This window comes from Bactrocera dorsalis, chromosome 3 (assembly GCF_023373825.1).
Source record: "Bactrocera dorsalis isolate Fly_Bdor chromosome 3, ASM2337382v1, whole genome shotgun sequence".
Classification (NCBI taxonomy): domain Eukaryota; kingdom Metazoa; phylum Arthropoda; class Insecta; order Diptera; family Tephritidae; genus Bactrocera; species Bactrocera dorsalis.
The window spans coordinates 59,024,676-59,050,409 of NC_064305.1; the positions used below are offsets into that span (position 1 = coordinate 59,024,676).

Consider the following 25,734-nt stretch of genomic DNA (forward strand, 5'->3'; position numbering starts at 1 on the left):
TACAGCTGCTCAATGACTTTGAGAAGTGAAATATTAACTTACTTATTTAGAAATACTATATTCATCATCACTCATACTTTGGAAGCTGGACAACAAAGTGCATATCAAAAGTGAGACTTTGGGAATATTAATGGGAGGCTTCTATTTTTCGATTGTAATGGAGCAGTGATGTGTTTGAGTAGTTTGGTAGTCTAACAATAAAATAAAAAGGGGGATGACTACTTCTCGAAATAGCCTCTGTGTCATCTTGAAATAAAAGTTTTGTTAATTTGGTTTTCAATCTTAACCATTTTCACTTGTATACCGCATATTCGTAAAGCAGTGGACATTTATTGCTTATTGTAGGGTATATATGTATACATTCGTATACAAACCTTAAATATACATATATATACAATATCTGCGTGGTCATTTTATTGATTCTCTTATGCAGCTGGTCCAATAGGCGACATTTAACTTTTAGATGCGATGAAAATGTGTTATCACATCGCCAAGCTAACTAATCTGATCAGCTGGGCAACTGATTTGAAATAACTCGGCATAGGTTTGCTTTTATGTGATGTGAGCAAGAGAGCACAAAACCTACTTTCAATACATCCTTGCGTCGTTTGATTATCTGATCTGCACACATTTGAAATAAATTTTCAATTAGTGTATTTCTGATTTGATCATCCGATAACATGATGATGTTCTGATGTCAAAAGCCATAAAAATAGTTTTATGGCTTCTCTTGATCTGTCGCCACAGATGGCATCATCCGATCAACTATTTATATGTGATAAAAAAGTTTACTTGTAGCGCTCCAGTTCATCGTATCACTAAATGATGTGATGTCGATTTCTATCAACTTCTTATGAACAAAAGATGTGATTTATCACGTTTTGCCAAAAATCTCTATTTTAACTCTTAAACTGTTTTCTATTCCATAAAAATATACTATTTTATTTCATTATACAGCATGTGATTATGATGAGATATCATATGATACTGTAACATTTGACGCAGCATCACATCAATTGACATCACATATAAATATAACATATGCCAATATTTGCTACACGCAATATTTTGCATTTACACCAATTATTCTCGTAACACAAAATTGTATATTACATCATGTGGATCATGTGTATCATATCACATCGCATTAATAAATATTTGTTACGCCGCATGAATTCACATCATAAAAATATGATGAAGGTAAGAGAAAATAAAAATAAATGCTCTCAATTCGTACAAAATAGCATCTCGAAAAAAAATCTTACTTGGTAATCAAACATAATATCATATGTAACTTACCCTTTCACATCACATCGCATCACATCAAGTAATACATATTAGATAACATTCAATATTCTCACATCATGAAAAGTAAATTCATATCGATCATTTATATCATATCACATCGCATTAAAAAATACATATGCATGTAATCACATCACATCGTAAAAGTAAGATCAAATGCTATTTCTGCTTTATTGGCTAAGACACAGCTTACACGGTCACTTCGAACAAAAAATCTTCTTGAAAAAATATGTGACCTGGTAGTCCAACATCACATTATATGAAACCATTTAACATCACATCATATCAAGTAAAATCAGCCCACATGCAATAATGTCACATCACGGAAATTAAGATCATTTAACACACCTTTATTTACAAAGCATTTCGTAATTACATCAAATTGTGAATTTTCGTGATAGATACATATATTACATCACATCATATAAAAAATGTATTTAAATACCGATGCAGCGGTATGAAGTGAGCGTTAGGATACAAATGTATCCGAAAAGAACATTTATTGTAAACCAGTTTTCAAGGTTTCAGAGATGAGAATTTTGATGCAAAGAATGAAGAAGAAGAACGTGAAGACCATCATAAAGTTCTAAGACGCCGAACTACAGGCAATATTGGATGAAGATGCTACTTGGAGTCAAGACAAATGGAAAACCGAAAAAAGATTTCTGAAATTTTGTTTCAAAGACACGAAATAAAATCAGTTTTGCATCAAATTGTCACTACCGATGAAAAATGCATTTATTTTAAGAATCCTAAATGGAGAAAATCATGGTTTGACCGGGGACAACCATCAACATTGACCACAAGAAAAGATCGATTTGGTAAGAAGGCAATGTCATTTGTTTGGTGAGATCAGAAGGCTGCGGTATATCATGAGCTTGTAACACCTGGGCCCAAAGACACGCCAAAGTAATTTTTATAGACGACAATGCACATTCACACAAAGCAAACTCGGTTCAATATACAATCAAAGTACCTAGCTGGAAGCTGCTACTCCACCCGACTTATACACCAGACTTCGACTACAATTTGTTTTCGTCGATGGGACAAGCATTGGTTGAGCAGCACTTCTATTGCCACACAGAAGCTGAAAATTGGGTTTGGTTTGCTTCAATGGAGGAAATTGCCAGAAAGGTGGTTAAAATGTGTAAAAGCAGTGGTTAGTACTTTAAATAATTTTTGTTTTACTTTCTCATTTAAAATTAGGACTTCATTTTCACAAAAAACGGTACGCCGGTACATAAAATATGCTCACATGGCATGTGCTCTAACTTAATAAATGTGATCTTAATAGATCTGAGCTACAATGCTTGGTTCATTACGTCGCATCGAGATGTATTATTTAGAGAGCATAAAAAATCATAAATGTCGATTAAATACTTCAAAACCGATTATATTATTACTGCATCACATCATCTTTAAAGCACATCATACAACCATATTTTCATGTCGAAAGCTAAAAATATGAAATAAAGCGCAACAAATCCTCCCTCACAATGTGCGTGTTTCTCCCAGAGCCAAGCCCCGTTGCATGACACAACGGTGATCCTGCAAGCTGTAACTATCCTCTTATTGACGACAAGAAAAGTGATTTTAATTCTCTTAAAATGGCGAGCTATAGAAAAATCTATAAAAAAATGATGTCTAAACAATTCGGTAGTTTTAAGCTAAACCTCAAACATTTTGACATTTGTTTTTTATACTCCAGCAGTTGCATGCATAATTCTCATGTACTAATAAAAAGTTGACTGTTTGCGACATCGATTTCAATTTTCCAAATGTGACAGTTTTCTACTACCATCCTACATTGCACCACAGGCACGCACTCTTTTGAATGCCATACTGCACGGTCATATGCGGCAGTGTACTCGCATGTCGCTCACGAATGAGCGCATATCTGTGGGTGACCAGTTTCTGAAATTCAGAAATTCGATACTGTGCTTTTGGGCAAATCAAATAATACGCGTGCGCATGCATTCCATTAGGTTGCCAGCGCCCAGCATCAGCATCGACACCACAAGCGTAATTTTCTCAAACATTTTACATATTCATGAGTAGTTTGCGTTCGCATCGCCGCTACATTGCAATTTCATATACCAATTTACATACATAGATGAACTCAGTACGCCATAAGGGCACTGCCATTCTGCGGTTGATGGCGGTTGTGTGCGCCTATTTGTTAGGCGCGTGTGCGAGTGCGAGCTCTCTGATTCGCGACTAGATCAACATGACAGATTAAATATGAATGCGAATCCTACGAGTAGATTTTTTTTTGTGTTTTTGCTTCTATTTCAATTATGGTCTAAGCTAGGCTTTCAATTTGTGAAATTTCACATCTCTTGTATTTAGGTCACATATGTTGGAATGTATGTATGCAGTATCATTGGTATGATGGGCGAATCTAAATGAAAAATTTTGTCATAAGCTGTAAAGTAACGGGAAAATAAAGCATTTAACTGTGAACTAGAATACTGATGGCAGTGATAGAATACGAAGTAATTACTGCATTTGTGATAATTGTTGCAAATACTGACTTTAGGAGGATTTTGGATAATTATTTGCTAGGCAAGAGAAAGCGGAAAGATATTGAATTAATATTTTAGGAAGCTCAATAAATAATAAATAAAGTGGGCGAGAACTTAACATTCAATTGCTATGCGCTGAGCACACTCATGAGAGAGCTGCTGCTTTTTCAATGATTTACCGCCTTAGTGTTCAGAATTCCATTCGATATTCACAAAATATCCCCAATTAAAGATTCAAACTTGAACGAAAAGTTTGTTATTAACTTAAAAATACATTTCGCATTACTTTAAATATGAAAGCGCCCTTTTGCTAAGCCATAAAAGCACAAAGCTGAAATGCAAAATACGAACACTTCGAAACGCAAACTGCTGTTATACTAAAACGCTGAGAAAGTTTTTTCTTTTCTTGACTTAGATGCCGCTGAATTAAATTACATTCTATTTATGCTATCCGGCGTCGTCGTAGATCTTCTTGTCCTTAATTAAAATGCGAATATTTTCATAACTTCAAAAGGTCACATCGTTAAAAGCGGCCAAACAAATTTTTTGTCAATTATTTTTCATTCACGAGTTTCTTTTTTTGGCCAGCTACTTGAAAGCAGGCTGTAATAAAGGTAATAAATTCATAATGAAGGGTTGCCACAACAACCGAAATGTTTAGCTAATCGATAAAGCGAGAGCGCTGGTCATAACCTACAGCAGTTAAAGTAGTAGGGGTAGGGCGGAAGAGAGAAGAAAAAGTGAAGGAAAAAGTTTGCATATTTCCAAGTTGAAAAAATCTAAAAATAAAAAGAATGTATTCAAGAGCAGACTACCGTTAATTACTTTACGAAAGAGCAGTATAGGTAAGTATATGAAATAATTGCAATGGTTTATGAGTATGACCAAATATTTCGGAGTTCAGTATATTTGAAAAAAGGAGTTGCTTTTGGATCTTTGATGATTTTAGTTATTCTTAATTTATAAAAAAAAACATATATTTATATTGAATTTCAATATCATAACTCAGTAAATAAATTGAATTATTAATAATCATCGAAATACCTCTCCCAATGGTTAAATTTTTATGTTTAAGAAAAGTCAGAACCACCGATTAATCAGAATATTTAGTTCAAGATTAATCGAAATAGCTCGAATCTCCATTTCTCTTTCTATAGAAAAGGACAATATCATTCGAGTGTCGAATAATAGTCAAAATTAAGTCATAACTACTGGTTAATAACCGTATAATTAGTTGCATTCGAGTCTTAAGTTGTTATTTCTTAGTTGACAATTAATCGAGTGAATTCAATTCTACAATCTCACTGCAGAAAAGAGAAAATATGATTAGAAAGTCATATTAAATACCAATGGATTAATTTCTATTGTCAGGAATAAGTCGTAAAGATTAATCGAAAGAACTCGAGTATCGAATTTCGATTCTACCGCAAAGAGAGAATATCATTCGAAAGTCTACTACTACTAAATCTACTAATGCTTTTATTGTGACAGAAAAGAGATAATATCATATGAGAGTCAAATAATTGAATAAAGTATTTATTGCCAAAGTCAAAATTAAGTCATAACTGCTGATTAATCCAATTATTTAGTCCAGGATTAAGGGAAAGAACTCGAGTTTCGAATTAATTTTCTACAATAAACAGCGAATATCATTCGAGGGTCAAATAATCTCTACAATTAAGTCATAAGTACTGATAAATCCGAATAATTAGTTGACGATTAATCGAATGAATTCGAGTCTACAATTATGTCAATGTCAATGAAATAATTTTTATAGCCAAGATCAAGTCATAACTACATATTATTATGATTAATTAGCTGGTTAATCTAAGAAAGAATTCGAGTCTCGAATTCTCTTTCCGCCAGGAAAGATATAATACAAAAACTCTGTTTTGAGGGTATGTAGAATCTACTTTTTAAAACAACTAAATTCACATTTAAGTTTGAGTAATTTTTTCCAAAATGATTAAAGAGTAATCCCTTTTCTTTTACCCGCTAAAATATCTGTAAACAATTACAATTTTTCCCCTAACCCTTAAGAGTTTCAGTGTCAAATAAAGCACACTCACCTGGAGCCGATAATTTTCTTTGACGATTCATCGTCATTCTCACTGCTTTGGGTCGACGCCGGCTCGTCATTAGTCACACCGGGAGTAGTTGGCTGGTAGGCAGCCTGCTGGGGTGTTACCGAAACATTGTATGTAAATCCGGGCTGTTGACTTGGCTGAGTTGCTGCCGTGGTGACGGTGGAAGTGGCACTGGTCGCTTTGTTACCACTCGCGTTGGTGGTGGCACTTGTCGGACGCTTAGTCGACAATTTGGCTGTGCTGCCAGCACTGCTACTGCTAGTGCTGCTCGTTTTCGTTGTGGTTACATAAGTGGCGGTGGTGTTGGGCCGTTTTGTTTTATGCTGCTGCTGCTGCTGCTGCGGACGCTGTTGCTGCTGTTGTTTGTTTATCTGCGGTTGTGGCAGGCGAAATTCGTAAGCACCACCAGTGCCCAACGTATCGCTCTCTTCCTCGTTCACAGCATCGGGTCGTGGATCATTTGCATAGCTGCTGGCCATGCTACCGCTGCTGCTGCTCGCCTGTCGCACGTGCGCCGCTTGAGTGGTCAGCGCTAGCAGGCCGACAGCTGTCAGCAGCCACAACACGTTCGGACGCATTGTCGCTGCGGTCGTGATAATTCGACCTCGCGCTTACAAAACCTTCGACTTTGCACACACTCTCACAAAAAAAGCGAACGAAAACACTGAAAGTGTGATTCTTTTCCCTTTGTGAAAACCGCTTGTTGTTTTTGTTTGTTTTTAAATTTCCGCTTGCTTTGATTTGTCGATTTTGCTTTATTTTTCGGTGGTTGTCTTCTGCTTTGCGTTGTCTTTGTCTTTGTCTTTGCGTGTTTATGTTAGTGCTTAACAAAGCGTTTTCTCGTCGCCTCCAATTGCCTTATTAAATATTTATAAATATTGTGTACGGAAAGTTAGTAGCTGGGTCCTCATAGAACATTGAAAATAATGGAAAATCTGTAAAGAGAAGAAAAAAATCCAAAATTAATTAATGTGATGCGAAAGTGAAAAAATAACAACAAAAAAGCATTAGCACCTGATTACTGCCGAAATAAGTGAAATAAACTTGATAAAACTTCGAAGGCAGCGCGCGCCTGAGGCACTTAAGCAAACATAAGCCCCCAAGCATTGGCGCAACAACAGAATACCTATGTAAACAGTTTTGACACTTAAATTTGCGCGCCACATTGGTTGTCTAGTCAACCAATGGCGATATTGTTGTTTGTTTTTCTGCCATCGTCGCCATCGGCTTACCAGCGCCATTGTTTTTGAAGTGGTAATCTCTTTGATTGACATTAAAGTATTTATCGTAACTGATTTGCATCATAAACGACCCACCAACCACCACCCAGCCGTGTTTGAAGTTCTCAATGCTTTCAAATTATTTCCCGTTTTTGCGGATTGTGCGGCAATGTTATCGCGTCAATAGGCTATAGAAATTAATCTGCGTTGACTGGCGAGCTGCTTATCAGGCGCGAAAGTTACATAAGTGTCAAAGAAATGATGATTAAAAACAAATGAAGTGCTTGCAAACAAATGATAAATTAATCGTTCTGCGGTGCTTTCTATGCAAATGAACATTTATATTTATAATAGGTATATTACAATCTACTTTTGTGTAATTTAAAAAGTGGAAAATAAATATTTTCGAAATCTTATTATATATTAAAGAATGAAAGAGTCTCCATCAAATTTTCTTTAAAATAGAAATTTTAATGATTTTTTTGCTATGGGAAATAACACACATATTTTATTTTATTATACTTTTTTAGAACTCTTTGTCCTTCTATTTATCCGTAATCAATATTATCCTGCATGTAGGCACAATGCACAAAATGTATTTTAGCAGAGTCCTGCACCACCATGGTTTGTTGGAGCAGGTAAATTAAATTACAGTATTGGAGTAGATAAATTAACTAGCCAATTAATCAGAATAAAATAAAAACTTCATCAAGAAGATACAATTATTTAAGAATCGTCTACCCTGATGTCACGCATGTATCATCCTAAATGTAGGCAACATTTTCGGTTAGCTGAAATATTTTAACAGAAAACCCCATTTAGATATACTAATGTGCCCAAAAAATAAGGATGACATTTGAACTTAAACTGCGCGCGTCGAAGGATTTGGAGAATTATTTTTTGGGTTGGTAGTACTGTCAGTCACATTTATGTCAAATTTCATGTCAAAATATTCATTAGTGTTTGAGATACGTGTCGTTTTGTGAGCTGCTAAAAGTGAGTTTTTCGTTTTTTGCGATGTCGAAATTTGTTGAGCAAAGAATTTGCATAAAATTTTGTTTACGGAATCAATTTTCTGCTGCGGATACGTTGAGGATGGTGCAGAAAGCCTTTGGTGATGAGGCTATGTCTAAAAAAAATGTTTACAAATGGTATAGTGAGTTCCAAGCCGGCCGTGAACGTCGAAGACGAAGAGCGTCCAGGGCGACCATCAACCTCAACCGACGAAGCTCACGTTCAACAAATTAAAAATTTGGTGTTGAAAAACCGTCGATTAACAATTAGAGACCTTGCTGATGAAGTTGGCATATCGAAAGGCTCAGCCAATACCATTTTGAAGGATATTTTGGGCCTCAAGCGCGTCAAATCTCGACTGGTACCGAAAACATTGAATTTTTTGGAAAAAAGGCGTCGCGTTGAAGTGTGTGAAACGATGCTTTCCGACTACCAGCGTGTCATGAAATGCATTATACCTGGCGATGAGACTTAGATCTATGCTGACGGCCCCGAAACAACCGATCAATCGAGCGAATATCGTGCCAAAAGAGAGCCGAGCCCAAAAAATCGCGCCAAACTCGCTCAAAAATCATGGTCATATTGACTGTTTTCTTCGATTATCGCCTTGTTGTGCATTATGAAGTCCTTCCAACCGGTCATATAGTCAACAAGGAATATTATTTGAACGTTATGCGTCGTTTGCTTAACGCTATCCGCCTAAAAAGGCCGGAATTGTGCAAAGACAATTCTTGGTTTTTACACCATGATAATGCACCATCCCATACTGCCCTCGTACTTCGTAATCATTTCGCCAAAAACTCAACCCATATCGTTCCGCAACCCTCGTATTCACCTGATTTGGCGCCGTGCGGCTTCTGGCTGTTCACCAAGCTCAAAAGACCGCTCCGGGGACACCGTTTTTATACGATAGAGGAGATTCAAGCCGCAGCGAAGACGGAACTGAAGGCCATCCCGGAAAGTGACTACAACCAGTATTTCGAAGATTGGAAAATCCGTTGGCATAAGTGCATTGCATCGGGAGGGGATTACTTTGAAGGGGATGAAATTGATTTGGAAGAATAAATAAAGAATTTTCAAAATAAATACAATGTCACCTTACACCTGGGCACAGTATAGAACAATTTTCAATTATCGAATAAGTTGATATGTCAGTGGCATAAGTTATGTTATAAAATGCGTCGCATGGCTAAGGTTTCCAGCGAGTACTCAATTATAGATGTATTGTATATGTATATGTATATAATTAGTACTCAGTATAATTTTGAGTCCTTTTATTTGAGCAAAGTAAAATTAGGACAACTGAAGCTCGACTATAACCGCGTAAGCGGTGTCTATGCCAATAAAGAAGAAGAAGTGATATATTGCTCATTTTGAACTAATTGTTGTTGTGTTGAAAGCATCAAAAGCCACTTTTCCAACATTATTGATGAATGCTTAAAAGTTGACTGCCTTTAAGCAGACATACCGTAAGTTAAAGTCAGTTATGGATAGCTACTTGTTATGTTTTCACAACTTATTCCAATCTTTTATAATTGTATTGATCCGTAGGGTGGCAAACTCATTAACAATGAAGCCTTTTGATACCGAATCTGCTAATTTACTTACAAAATGCATTTAAATTTCATTTAATTGTTTATTAATAATTTTTGTAAGAGCACGTAAGTAATTTTATAGAAAGTTAATGAGAAGTCCATTGAAATGGGGTTTTGGATACCTTATTCTGAAATAGTATTCCAGTGAGAGAGTTCTGCATCATCCAGAACAATTAGTAGTCCGAATAGACAAGGTATTAGCTATAAAGTGGGTGAGACAAAACTTGACTACCTACGTTTTTCAAATAGTTTTTAAACGATCTTACACCAAGAGCCTAGCCTCGTGTCTAAGTGCAAACTCCGGACTTTCTTCAGCAATAGTTCGCTTGATTGTTATGAGCTCTTATCGATAGCGTTCTCTATTAATGATTACAACCGGTTTTAGGAGCTCATAATACAGCACGTATATCTGATCGCACCACATATAGAGCATTATCTTGACGTCAATCATATTCGGTGCTGCCGTTGATTTCAGTAGATTGCAAGGTTTTACTTGTGATTTTTGTATATACTCGTATAGTGGTTGTAATGGCTGGATTTTTCACGGCTAGTTACAAGTTGATGTAAAATGATTTATTTCTGTATTTTTTGCATTCAAAATAGTTTCTCAATGTCTATTGACTTAAATTCATTTGGCAACGAACTTCTTTGGTTTTTGAATAACTTGCTGCCCAAATGTGCACAAAAAAGTTCTAACCACTTTAACAATTCTTTAGTAAAACACACGGGTTAAAATGTACAATCATTTAGTATTTATTTTTAGCATAAATTTATATTTTACAAAGTTAATTATTGTAAAACTCGACGAGTTAGGCGGTGAGACTTCACTTCCGAGAAGGATTTGCCGATGCTGGTGATTGAGAAGCCGGATAATCGCGTTAGAGGCACAAGATGTTGACGCGTCGCAGTCGTAGCGAATTGGACCGGGTGATGATGACGACCGAGCGCAGTGTCAGCGAATGTCTATATCGAATGAAGTCTCCTTTTTTGTTGTCTATCCTGTTTGTTTAGTGGGCAATAGCACAGGTGTGGTGAATTGCGCTGTGGCATTAGGATGCGCCAGTTTTCCCGTGAAGAGGGGGTGGATGCTTAACTCATTTAAACAGTTTTTAATGTATACTTCTGCTAAACGTTTTGAAATGTTTGCTTGAGCGGCAAACTCTTATTGACAACAATCTTCATCGAGTAGTACTTCAACTTTTTTATTATCTTAGAACTTTTTTTTGTCGTTTTTCAAGCCGAAATCGCCGCTTTTAAGTCATACAAGCCACATTTGACATGTTTGATTAGCTAAATGACATTCACCATAAACTTTCACCAAAATAAGTTGACTTTTGGTTGAGGTTTTCTTCATATTAAAACAATGAAGAAGAACTCCTCGCAAGAACACTTTTTGGTTGGAATATTGGAAAAAAGGAAATAATAAATAAGTTACGCCAGCTCTTAGCAAATCGCGCAAATATAGTTATAGATCAAACAGTATTTTTTTAGTATGTTTTTTAGTATTTTTTCAGTTTCTATAAACAACTATATTTCATATGAAGTTTTAGGCTTTAAGAAAAAGTTTATATTTTATTGTTTGAGAGGAGTTCGTCATTTGGGCCATACACAATGATAATACAGGTCTAAAACGCCTGAAATGAGACTTACTAGTATTGGAAATAGCGATTGCTTGTTGTTTTTACATGTACGATATTTCAGAGAAATAGAAAATTCAAAATACCTAACAAGTATGAAGCGATATTTGGAGTATAGCCTAAAAATACACTACTTTTTAAAGTAAATCAACATTTATAATTTTAAAGTTACTCATACGCCATAGCGTACATAATTATAAGTTCCGAATATGTAACAAATTTTAATTTCAATCTATAAATCGTAATTCAAATACCAAAAATAAAAATAAAAAAATTCCAAACTAAATTTTATTTTTGTTATTCGAGCTAAATTTTCTAATTTGATGTTACTCATACGCCATGTTGTGTTGCATGAATTCAATATACTATTATATTACCTAATTTAGATCTTTAAGCACTATTTCTAACAAAAATATACAAAAAAAAAACTGAATGTGACTTTTATTTTCACTCAACAAAAACGTACCAAAAATTTTAAAGTTTTCCGCGTTTTAAACGCAAGTTGCTCGTCGAAAATCCACCGAGCTTAGCAGTAATTAAAGCACCGACACGCTTGTCAACAACAGGCTCACATTCGCATGCTCGACAAAAGCATTTAGGCAAACCACAAAAACTGTCTCAAAGTTTTCGAACGCGAGCACAGCAGTGAAATGGCATATTATCTCCACTTAGCGCTCGCTTTTTTTTTTTGCTAACAAATTTTCAGCACTCCAAAGCAAATCTGTCCGATTTCGACACTTGAGCGCTGCGCGAAACCGCTAATGTTATACTTATGTCTTTGTTATTGCTAGTGTTGTTGTTGCCGCAGTCACAGCTGTTTGCAAGTATTGTTGCTGTTGTCGCGCATACAATGCATTCTGTGTAGGCAATTAAGCGCAGCAACAGGAAGCCCAGTGTGCAGCGAAGGAGTTGGCGTGGCAGCGCCAATGTGTGTGTGTGTGTGTATGTGGGGGTGTGCGCTTAAAATAGAGCTGCTGACGCTGGCGATGCGTTTGCGTTGGTGGTGTTGGCTAAAGCTTATTAACATAATTACGCAACCACAATGCAGCGTTGCAAGCGCCGAATTGCCACCGCCGCTTACTGGCGCACTGTCGCGATTGCACTCTGAGTCTGTGGCATCGCAAGAGATTTGCGTATTCGGTAAATGCCTTGCGGTTTAATTTCAGCACACGCGTTTGAGTTTTCTTTCGTTTTTCTGCCGTTAGTTGCTTGCAGGTATTTTGGGGTTTGCAACTAGTTAGTGCTAACGCATTTTCAAGTTATGGCTTTGTATACTTGCGAGCTGTTGATAGATTGTTGAAAGAAAGCATTTAATTTTTGTTGAGGCAAAACTTTAATCGAAACTTCAAGCACAGTTTCTTTAAAATGTCTTTGAAATTTTACATTTCCAGCTGATTGCCTTTATAATAAATTGCAAATGGACGCAACAATTTTTCTTGTCATTTGTTGGTTGCTTTAAAAAGCCTTCCAGTTTTCGTTTATGAAATGAGAAAGCAATTTCTACTATAACTGACACATGTATATAGTTTTCCAGTCACTTTTAATAGCATGTATAAAAATAAACTCGCATTTATGAATCTTAAATTAGTGCTTTGTTTCTTTCTGCAAATCTTCAACCCTTCTGCAGCAGCAGCGCTTAGCTCGCATCTACATAAAGTACTTTTGGGTTTGTCATTTGGGTATTAAATGCAAAACAATATGTTAAAATCAGTGACAGTAGTCGCATTTAAAATACTAAAATGACAGCTGAAAGCCTTTGCTGTCAAAAATGTTTCGCTTAAAAATAAACCTTTATTTATTTGCAGCATTTGTTTAAGTGAAGTGTTATATATTTATATGTAGTATGTGTATGTGTGTCCATTAAAAATTATTATAGAATCCAAAGGTATTAAGGTACGAATATTTTTCGCTATGGATGTATACAAATTCTTTACCTGCTGGAAAAGTTTGCCGCAAGTTTATAGAAATTGTAATAATAAACAGAAATATGAAATTTGGAAAACAAAAGCAAACTGGTCTGCAATTTTGTTGGAATTAGAGTTTATGTATAAGTACAACTAAAACGGTTTTTATGTTAATTAGAGATAACGTTGAAGACATGCCCCGCTCTGGATCACCTTTGGCCTCTACTACTGATGAAAATATTAAAATAGTGAAAGATATGGTGGTTGAAAATCGTCAGGCAAGTGTTACAGAGATAGAAAGAGAGCTCGACATCTCTCGCGAGTCCGTTCAATTGATTTAGATAGATATTTTGAGTCTAAAACGCGTTCTTACTTGACTCGTCCTGATACAGCTGAATGTTTCTTAAAAAGTACTGTAAACAGCTCCCTTTGAGCTTGCTTGACAGTGCGAATTCCGTTCTCACATTCATGGAGACCATTATGACTGCCGATGTGACATAGGTTTATGAGTATGGTATGCAGACAACTCAACAATCATTGGAATAAAAGGAAAAAACAAGCCAAAACCAAAAAAAGTCAAGCAAAAGGTCTCCAGTCAAGGCCAGGTTCAATGTCTTTGTCGATATTCATAGTTTGGTGCATCTATAATATGTTCGGGAGGGACAGACATCAATTAGAAGTTCCATTTGGCCGTACTGAGGCGTTTGCGCCAGAGCGTCCGACAAAAACAGCCGGATTTCGGCAAAAACAATTAATTGATTTTACTGAAAGATAATGCACCATTCCATCGAAATACAATTGTGACCGAATTTACAGCCAAAAACGCAATGAATATCATCAATCACCTATCATATTCAAAATATTTGGGTCCGTGTATTTCGGGTTTCGCAAACTGAAACTGGCGGTTCGAAGAACCCGTTTTCAGTCGAAAAAAAAACAATCACTGAAGAGCTGAAGGCCATTAAAAACTGCTTATGGACAGTGTTTCGAGGGTTAGAAAAATAGTTTGCATAAATGTATTATAGCAAAAAAATTAGTTCGAAGGCGAAAAAAATAATATAAAAAAGTATTTAAATATTTTGCGTTTTATTCACGATCTTCGGATAATTTTTTATTGCAATGATATACGTGGTGTGTTCAAAAACTATCGCGAATTTTGTGTTTTTTCAAAAATTATTTATTTATTCATGAATATCTATTTTGTCCCCTCAAAGTAATCCCCATGAGATATTATACACTTGTGCCATGGTTTTTCCAAAAAATTATTATTTTTTATCTTCTTCAGCTCCTCCTTCGATGCCGTCTTTATCTCGTCAAGAGAAGCGTAACGTCGTCCTTTCATGGGCCTCTTCAGTTTAGGGCACAAGAAAAAGTCACAGGGAGCCAGATCTGGGGAATACGGTGGCTGCGACATCATTAGTGTGTTGTTTTTGGCCAAAAAGTCGTGCACAAGCAACGATGTGTGAGCAGGGGCGTTATCGTGGTGCAATTTTTTTGATAGGTAAAAATCGAAGACGATCCAAAACACGTGCAAGCAAAGCAGCTGTCAACAATTAAACGAACATTCAAAATGGCCGAGCTTGTCGGCATAAGTGATAGACATGAGACCAACATAACGCCATAAAAAATTCGAAATTCGAATATACGTAACCCGCGAAAATTCAAAATTCACGATACTTTTTGAACACACCTCGTATGTGATAGAGGAGTTACCAAAGCCACAAAGAAAGAAGTAAAAAATGCCCTTATATTTTATACTGTAAATTGAAGTATATTGTATGCCATAGTTTCGGGGAGAATAGGAGTTAGGTGGCAGAAATCGATCTCACAATAAATATGGTCAAAGCGCTTTATTGACACCTGTGCATATTTCGATTAATTTCTAAGTGTTGCGTTTCCGCAAACAACTGGCAGTTCTGACCGCCTGACTTCTATCGTAGAAATTTGTGCCAAAACCTATGCTTATCCCGCATTGGCATGACTACGCTGTAAGCATCTGCGGTTCCCACGATATGATACACTGGAAGAGGTATCAATAGTGAGACCGCAGAGTCTGTTAAAATTCGCGTCAAGCGCAGACATTCTAACCGATTCCTACTCCTCTTGGACACAGCAGCTGAACTTCATCTGGTATCGCAAAGGACCAAAACTGGCTTATTGGCTTACCAGATTAACCTAACCTAAGTTACATTTGTATAAAGTCCTTCCATAAAATGCTGAATTTTGAATATATAGGGTATATACCCCAAACAGGGTTTATTGAATTTACCACGAAGTTTCTAAAACCCAGAAAGAAACATAGGAGGCATAGTAAAATATAAAAAAGTATAAATGATAAGCATGACGCGCTAAGTTGTTTTAGACATGCTTCTCTCTGCAGGCAGTTTTTGAGATACTGTTCGGTTTTCATACAACCCTTTTTTCAAAGAAGCTACTAATTAGTCAGAACAGCCGATATTGGACCATTTTAACATAAAACTGCCATACAAAGTGTACATCCGGATGCAAGTTCATGTAGGAATATTCTTTATTTGACGAGATATCTTCACGAAGTTCGGCCTAAGGCAACAATATAATGTTTGCAGAATTTGTTCAGATCTAAGAACTATTGCATAAGGCTGACATACAAACAGACTGGTCGCAAAAAAGTTTTTGTAAGAAAACTTGAATGTATGAAGACTGTATATAGATTTTTTTAAAATAAACTTGCTTGGCCTAAAATAAATGAACTTAACGGAAGACTCAGACTCGAAAACTCGAAGAAAACTGAGGCTAGTCAAAAAATGGTTCGACACAAACTGATAGATATTTAAGTACCACCAACAAATAATCCATGCAACACTAACTACGATTTCAAATCTTAGCAAAATTATGAATCAAGTTCCAAAATAAGCCAAACTGTTTTCGAGACGGGTTACGAATTTAAGTCAAACTTCAGGTTAACTCTAAAGAGAGATGCCCTAAAAATGCACCATATTTTTTATACGAAACGGGAAGCTTCAATATTCTAAAACATGTTTTCAAAGCGTGGACAAAATCTGCGCTGTATCCCTCATACCACTTTGTTCAAGACATTACTTTCCGATTGGCTATTTGTTACAGTGATTCGCAAATCCCTGCCACACATGCTACATGCCAGCGCATACAAATTCATTGCACTAATACAAGTATGCTTATGCCAATACGAAATAGTAAATGTGAGCAAACAAAGTTGAAATCCTCAAGCTTTGACACTTTTCTTGCTGGTGCGGTTACTTTTGCGATTTGTTGGGAACGTGACAATGCCTTTCTTCGTCCATGTAACTCGCATACATGAATGCAAGACCGCATGAATACTATATTTTATATATTATATACAAGGTAAGTGTCATTTACATTTACATTTGCTTATATGGCAGATAAGATTCTATATAAAATCTAGGACTTGCGTAATGTGAATGTGTATGTGTCATATCCGTAAGCACACTGGAGACAGCATGTACCTTAAGTGCCCAATAAAAGCTAAACTGCATAATATCTTACAAAATTTACACTTGACACCCGATCCTTATCAAATGCTTGTCAACACTGACTGTCGTGCGAACCTTATGGCTAAATGCTGAATAATCACCAAAGCTTTGGAAACAATTAAATGTGTGAGAAAACAAAACAAAACCGAATATCCCAAATGAAATTGATTTACAAAATAACAAATGCCAACGATTGACTTGTTGTCAGTGAAAATGACATAACCTCACAATGAAATGGAAGTGCTGTTGGGGGAAATGACTGATCTGGGCGACGGTGCAGGAGCTGGGGTGACAAAAAGTCACAAATGCACACATACATTCTCACGACACACTTGTCATGAAGTACTTAGAGAATAAATTAAACAAATGAAGTGAGGTGATTGAACCACTTGCTGCGGGTTAGAGGGAGGAAAGCGCGCTAGCAGCACTAACATGTTGTGAAGTGGTGCCCTGAGGAGCTGGATTCTGTTACCCTTGTTTTGCTAAATATACTTGTGACAAGTCATTGACAAATATTGATTCTGAAGGTTTTATATGTGTGTTTTACTTATGTATATATAAATGTATCAATCACAGCCACAATTTCTCTTCGATGAAGCATCAAATTGAAGAGCTTGACAAGCTGGCCGACAAGGCTAATGCTCGAAAATTCTACGAAAAGATGAGGCGACTAACAGAAGGTTTTAAAACCGGAGCATATACTTCTAGAATCCCCACAGTTCTGGATGCCCGGAGGGTACTAAAATTGTGAAGGGAACACTTTTCCAACCTGCTGAATAGAATGCAAGCTAGAATAGAGAAAATACTAGGAGATGGTGAACCCGATTCCCCAATCGATGACGATTCAGCAAACGTTCTACCGCCCGACCATGAAGAAGTTCGAATAGCAATTACCCGTCTGAAGAACAACGAAGCGGCGAGGGCCGATGGATTGCCGGTTGAGCTATTCAAACACGACGGCGAAAAACTGACGAAAGCATGCCAAACAATTCGAATTTAAGTGTGCTCTGCCCAATCCACCGAAACGGATGCTCTACAATCTGTGCAAACTACCGTGGGATAAACCTCCTCAACATCGCAGATAAGGTTAAATCGAGCGTAATGTGTAAAATATTAAAGCCCATCGTCAAGAAACTGATTGGACCTTGTCAGTGTGGCTTTAGACCTGGCAAATCTTGGAAAAGACCCGTGAAAGAAGAATCGACACACACCATTTCTTCGTCGATTTTACAGCTGCTTTAAACAACTTGAAAAGGAGCTGCCTCTTAACTGTCTAAAAGCTCTTTCAGGGTTGGGAAGGACCTCTCCGAGTCGTTCGAAACCAAATGAGGTTTCAGACAAGGCGAATCACTTACCCTACCAGCCAAGTTAACGGCAAAACTAAATATCTATGGTGCCAAGGTAATGATCTGCATTTGTTGGCGTCATAAGGATGGGCTTCAAAACCCGGATGAAACAATCAATAATGGAGGCCTTAAGTAAAAACTTAACAAACGTTGGTGAATGATTGCTAAAAAAATACCTATAATTTGTCGGCCGGACCAGGTAATAAACCACCATCAGGACAACGGTCGGTCTCATGTTGGACGACCGGTTTAAAACTATTTGGAAAATAGCGACTACGAAGTTTTGCCTCCGCAAAAATTGGCTTGATTCATTCTTGGTTGCCATTGCGGCGCAATGCTTTTGGTATGGTATCCATAAATTGCCAGAATTATGTGAAAACATTAAGTTTCAGACAAGCATTGAAATCTTATAAAAAATTAGTTAATTTTTAAGAAGAAGTTTAAAATACTATAAACAAAAAAATATAATTTCTTTTCATACAGATATCGGGGAGTAATATTCGCAAAATGAAATCTCATTAACCCTGAAGCTTCTATGTTGGAAGCCAATTTGCTTTGAGTGACATTAAAGAAAATATGGTAAGACCTATGATAATCTCTTTTTAAAGCATTTAATATGATTACTCTATCAATAAATAATGATATATTTATGTATGTTTGTCGCCATCAACAATGCAAACCCATCTTTTAAGCTGCCGCATACGAATCTCAAAGGCGTCAGGCATTCAAACCGCTCTTCAACAATAAATGACAAATCAAACAGTTCATTTGTCAATACACATTAGCGGCTGTGCACACATACAACGAAAACACATGTTTGTACACATGTGTGAGCTAAAAACAAGCGCAGCCATGAAGAAAGACAGGATCCATATAAAATTGATATGCAAAGTGAAAATGAAAATGAAAAAGGGGTGCGAAAAGCAAAGCGTCCCAACAATTGATGTGTCAGCGAGCGCAAAGCATTTAGAGTGCCTTTGGGACACTTGAGCAATGCAAATGAAGGAAGCGGCAAACATTGAGGAAACATTAAACCGAACGCCAATGACGAAGCGTTGGCTCGCCTAAGCGCTTGACTAAGTGACTGATTGACAGCAGATTCGTCGTGTGTTGCAATGTGTGTACAAATGTGTGCTTACTTCTCTTAGACAAACTGAAATTACTGTTTGCATTCGGTGCTTCGATAGTGAAAAAACGCCGTTACTTGGCAAAGGTGAGTAAAATGTCAGATCGCATTGAAAAGTTGTGCATACGAGACGAAATAGTGATGTGCGTTGGTGTGAGTGCACTTTTTTGTTATCTTATTCATTGCGCAGGCACTCGTATGTTTGTTCGGCACTTGTATTTGTAACTCAGTCTGACATTTATCATGATCCCACGAGGCATCAACTGTAATAATAAAGTCATTACAAAAGCCATCATCCGACAAACTAACGGGGATGCTGTGAAATAGTGAATTGTTGGCAAATACTTTCCTCAAAGAGATTGAAAGCAAGCAGAAATGTGAAAACGTAATTTTGCACACAAAAGTAGAGACAGGGGAAAGCTTTCATTGTTTAAGCTTTAGAGGCGCAACAAGGACGGCTTATGGATTTTTGTTAATGCGTACCTGGATAATGAAACATTGAATTGAAAAGCTTTCGTCGAATTAAATTGAAAAGTAAAATAAGCTTATTTCCCGAAATAAATTTGTTCGCCAAAGCTTTCATGCTTCTATATTTATATTTATCTAGCTTTAATTTGAATCTTAGGTGGTCTGCCGACATAAAGTTTTCCGCCGAAGCTTTCATGCTTAATGTTTTCTCCAAGTAAAAAGATATTATCGTGCTTAATTCTGAGCTTTCTAAAATTGTTTGTTCCCCAAGAGCTTTCACGCTAGCAACTTCCTTTAAAAAAGAAATAAAAAAAACTGTTTAAACAAAATTTAATGAGCTTTTTTACCAAAAGCTTTCCTGCTTCAAGTCTCCTTTATGATAAAAAAAATATGCACAAGTTTATTTTACCGACATTTATTTCGACTCAAATCTCGACCTTCGGAACACATTTTATTTCGTGCTTTAATCTCCATATATGATATAAAAGAAGTGTTTAGTGATTTTATTTTTTAACTCTCGAAAATTGTGTGTTCATCAAAAACTTTCTCGTTGAAAGCTCACTTTAGGTTAAAAAAAAAGTTCCGTATAAAATAGAAAAATATAAATTTTAATAAGCTTTATTTTGAATTAAAGTTACACTTTCGAAAAATATTAGTTTACTAAAAGCTTTCATGCTTGAAGTTCCTTAAATTATGAAAAAACTGTACTAAGTACTTTTCTAACGAGCTTTATATTTAACGAAAGTAAGCAGCTTTTGGAGCTTTCGGACCTTCAGACATGTTCGTCAAAAGCTTTCATACCAATAATTAATTGGTGATTTAAGTATAACCACAGTTATAAGAATATATGTATATTTATGATTTAAGGTTTGAATTTTCATGATCTCACTAAATTCGTTAAAGGCTTAGGATGTAGAGAACGTAACTTAACTTTCTCAGGGTACAAACTGTAAAAGGAATGTTGAAAAAGTAAAAAAAAACTGCACTTAGAAATTAAAGATGAAAGCGGATCATTCAAACTACTAATGCCTCTAACAGTGAGATTGATATTACTTTTGCAGGTATTTGCAGTTATTTTGGCTTTCGCTGTCATTTGTTGCACACTATTTTTGACACAATGACAGCTATACCAATCGCGCTACGGTACTTCTGAAAAAAGATGACCTTAGCACATTATTAGAAACTAGTAACCCTCTCCAGTTAAGCTCCATCTACTGCTGAAATATGCCCACCTCCACACAGTTTTGGTTCAATCGCTTGATCCCTCGCCAATTTGTATGCGCCGAGCAAAGCTTTGCCAACATTTTGTTGCAAGTAAATTTCAGCATTGTTACAAATCCTTTCATAAGTCGCTCTTTTGCTTTCCCCGCTCACTTGGTTGCGTCAGTCATAATTTATCCATTTCCTAACTTTCGCTTATGTATTGGCTTTGTGTCGCTGGCAACTTAAAGAAAGTACGTGACATTTACAACTGTTTGTCGCTGTTCATTGACGTGTTGCATACCTTTTAAGTGCTGTATGTATGTATAGACATATACGTATACTATCCCGCATTCTCCTCATAACTATGTGTGTACCGTTAGGTATTGAACTATGAATGCACGTAAGCATTGAGTCTTTCGGTGTAAGTTTTGGGTGCAGATGAGCTGGGAATCGTGTGTGCAACACGTACGCCACTTGCGCTTATCGTCGGTATCTATTTTTATATGCGCGTATAAATAAATATGTGTGTGTGTGTGTGCTGTATTTGTATTTATATATTCTTCGAAAGTTTTGCTTTACATTTTACGTATGTACTTTCCGGCTGCAAACCAAATATGCATTGTTCTCTTTCGCCTCCCTCCCCCATTTTGTTATTATTTTTGTAGGGATTTTCGTGGATGTTCGACAATCTGCAACTTTGTTTCTTAAGTCGAAACTTTTCTTACACTCTTTCTTACTTTTCCATAGCTATTTTGTTAAGTTCTTCGTTGATGGTGTATTGATAACGAGTGAAGCGTGCATTGCTGCTGATATGACACAAGTGGTTGGGGTACATACTGTTATTTATACTGCTGCAGGAACGTAGCTGTGTCACAGAAGTTTTGTAAATCGCTAAAAAGCATAAATATGTTTGCAAAGAGTTCGTTGATATTTGTGATTGATATATTTATTTGTGCTTGTGTTTATTGTTGTCTTTATATGTTAATCTATTTTAAGTTTAAGTTTACAACTTCGGTGAATTATTTGACGAATTTTTTGTTTAATGAACTAATTTTATGATACTAATTGGTAATCAAATATACAAACATTGTCTTTAATAAATAAAGATAGAAATTTTCGTCTTACTTTGTCCAGCCAAGATGAAGTACTTCTCTGAAATATTCACCAAGGGTAGTGGACTCTTCTTTCTTAAAATCTGCATTGAAATAACCAGCTAAAATAATAGACATTCGGGAGTATATTTCCCAAGGTATAGACATAGCATGTGGAGCTAGAGGGAAAAAATTGACGATTTACCCATCCTGGCGCCTATTTCGCATTACTTCGGGGTGGATTTCCATATTTCTGGTCTTAAGACTTACATGTACTTACTGTATTTTTTTATCAGCAGTATGTTTTCTATTTCATTTTCAATATTCTTCCAGTTTTCTTCATTTTGAAGTATGACAGTTAAGATATTGTCAGCATTCATGCATCCGACCAAAGTGTGGAGCCTAATTCGCTGTGTTTGCCGGCATTTGCATTTGAAGAAGTATCATCCTCGATCGCAACGTTTTATCACTAAGACGGCTCTTCGATTTTTTTCATTTTATGGTATATAGAAATTTTATAAAATAACTGGTCCTAGATAATATCTGTGCAGTACACAAATAGAGCTGATTTTGTTTCTGGTTGGACCACAAATGTATGTGCCTTATTAACCTGGGCGTCCTTGCTTCCACCTGATTTAAATTCCATTGTCCAGCTATGATGAGGTTCGAATAGCAACTATCCGCCTGAAGAACAACAGAGCGGCAGAGGCCGGTGAATTACCAGTCGAGCTGTTCGAACCTACAATCTGAATACAGAAACATAAATGCTGCGTAATAATGTTGGGCTGAACAAGAACCCAGATATAGGTCATTTGCTATACCAATGACTTAGACCGAACCAAAGGATCATGTAAGTGCTTGTTATTTTTGTTTAACTCAAACAAAAGGCGTTACAACCACTTCCAAACAAACTACACAGTATCCGTACTTGTCTTCGGTCAACTGACCTACTTATGCTACATAGTGCCGAACTGCCTGTACCAAAAAGTATTCATAGAGATGGCAGTGAGTTTGCTAATCCGAATGAGAAAATCCAAAAACTCAGCGAGAGAAACATTAAAAAGGAAATACATATATGTTGATTCATAAATACATTAACTAATAAAGGATAGGAGATTCGTATTTTAGTGAACCTTTTTTATTAATTTTTCTAGTAAAGAATAAATCGTCAATTGGGGTTGAAGTAATGAACCAGGGATTGAATAAATGGACTTATAGTATCATATAAAGCTTTGGGGTGTGATATGACCATAAAATAACGTTTCAATGGATAAAACAAGTTTATGGCGATGATTGCCTATCTCGTAGCAGAGTGCACGAGTGGCTTTAACGTTTTCAAAGTGGTCGTGAGAACATAAATGATGCTCAACATGTGGGCCAATCAAAATCCGTGATCACCGGAAATTCCATCGAAACTGTGCGTGAATTCATCAAAAATCAACCGAAATCATCACTGAAATTCAAGAAGATGGAATCGAACATCCCCAAAACATCTATTTATCGCATTTTGACCGAACATTTGGGCTTACGAAAGGTGTGTGCATGGTTTGTTCCGCACAAACTGACGACCAAGAATGGCTCTCATCGATCGACGCTTGTTACCAATTGTTTGAAAGCAGAAGAAAACTATTTTGAATAAAAAAAAATTGATTATGCCGAGAAAACCATTTGTTCTGTTTTTTTATAAAGTCCGCTCATATAGATTAATTTCTGGCAAATTTGGGTGCTATGAGTAATGAATAAGGTGAGAGGAGAAGCGCTATCGAAAGAAATGGAATACAGGAATGAGAACAGATTAATGTCAGAGACTTAAAAAAATCTTTGCACAAGTGAAATATTCACGAAAATCATAAGTATTTTTCTTGTATTAAGAGAAGGACTCCTGAATCTTGCGTCAATGTTTTTCTTTTCACATATTATTAAGAAGTGATCTTAGCACGCTCAAAATATTATAGGTTGTGTTTCAAAAAAAGTTAAAATTTTAACCTGAGTTATTGAATAAAAATACGTTTAATTTTCTTTAGTATTTGACTAAAAGTTAATAAAATATATGTTTGCATAAAATATTTAAGATTGCATTTTACTAATAACAAATATTTGTTTATTTGCGAGTTCTCACACAAATGAGATGGCTTTTTATCACTTCTCACGGAATCAGTAACGCGACTCCTCTGTGGATACATAAAATTAAACTTTTACAAATACACGGAAATTCAAGCGGAAAACGACACAAAAGAAAATGGAAAATAGTAAAATAACTAAAACAAGCGAATAACTGTCGTCAAGCAGGAAATCAGCGCGAAAAGTGACAGGAGAGTGAGGGCAAGCAACACTGCAAAGAAAAGCAATGAATGGTGCCATTACAAGCTGAGCGCGATTTATCGATAAATGCTTGTAAGCAGGAGAGCATTTGGGGGCCAACTGACTTACATTGAGGCGATATAAAAGAAATATAAAAATAAAAACGCAGAAAGTAGCATAACATAAAGTACATAAGGAGTAAGTAGAACACAAACACGCAGAAAATAAATGTGCAGCCAAATAAAAATAAATATAGACGTGTATGCCATATATAAAGTAACTGTGAAAGAAGCGGCAGCGAACTCAAGCAAAGGATTTCCGCAAATTCACACTTCAGCAAGCGCGGCGGCAGCATTACTGCGCGCAGGACCAGCATCTATGTATGTGCGTGTGTATGTGTGTGCTATCAGCAGTGCAATCGGAATTGCAATCGCAATTGCTATCAATGATTCGACTGGTTGCATGCTTTGCCGCTGCTGTCGTTGCCAAAATTTACTGCCACGGTCGCGCGCCGCCACACTGCCGCCCCGCTATTGCCACCCAATTGTGGCCGGAAACATTGAACGAATGCCGGCCGAAATTTACACTCTACAAAATGTTTCCGGATTTCCATTGCAGCTTGCGCTAAAGTGTTTACATTGTTGACTTGTGCCGTTGTAGTGGTGCCAGCACATACATACGTACGTACATGAGCAGCGTGTTGATAGCGCGCGCGACTGTGTGGAGTGTATTGAGTATTGAGCTTTTTTCGGAAAAGACTCTTTGGTTGCTGCTGCGATATCTGCTTGCTTCGGCACTGTTTTTCTTTCGTGCTCAGTTGTCGAGGTGGCTGGCCTCCAGCTTAACCTCCATTTCACCTTCAAACTCTTGCAGTTTTTTGCACTTTTTTTGGTGGCATTTCCTGCTTCAGTAGCTGCTGCTTGCCACACTCAGTGCATTCTTTTAAGTAGTTTACTTTTCCTCTTTTTCTTTGGTTATTTTTTGTTTTTTTTCAGCGCCTTTTCGTTTTAGTTTTTATTTTTTGCTTCTTAGTTTGTGGCCTCATGGAAAGATTTTCCTAAGCGCGCAGTTCCCTGCTTTATACGCATTGAAATCCCCAATGTGTAACCTCCAGGCACTCATAGGACTTAAGTTTTTCGTGCTACTACCTTGCTTTGCTACTGTTTTTGCTGAATGCCTTGGGTGAGGTGTGTGGAGGTATGCCATGACGTATACGCAACCTGATGTTTAATGTTCGTACAAGCTTTGTTTTAGTCTCATTCTTGTTGTTGTCATTGAAATGTCTCTGTTGATGCTTGATTTTCCAGATATTTCTATATGTGAAGCAGTGGCGGCCTAGTTTTTGCCTTTCTCTAACTCGAAGCGTTTCAGTTGAGCTAAATTTTATGATACTGCGTGACCAT

General features: G+C 36.6%; 1 protein-coding gene across 2 annotated transcripts in view; it reads right to left on the bottom strand.

Annotated features, from left to right (window-relative positions):
• LOC105222353 (mucin-5AC) overlaps nucleotides 1-25,734 on the bottom strand; it is a 43,953-nt gene that overhangs the window by 9,020 nt on the left and 9,199 nt on the right. For both annotated transcript variants that reach the window (XM_049451682.1, XM_049451681.1), the window contains exon 2: nucleotides 5,900-6,852. In XM_049451682.1, the coding sequence (XP_049307639.1) occupies nucleotides 5,900-6,495 (596 nt within the window). In that variant the 5' untranslated portion in view covers nucleotides 6,496-6,852. The remainder of the gene's footprint in view (nucleotides 1-5,899; nucleotides 6,853-25,734) is intronic.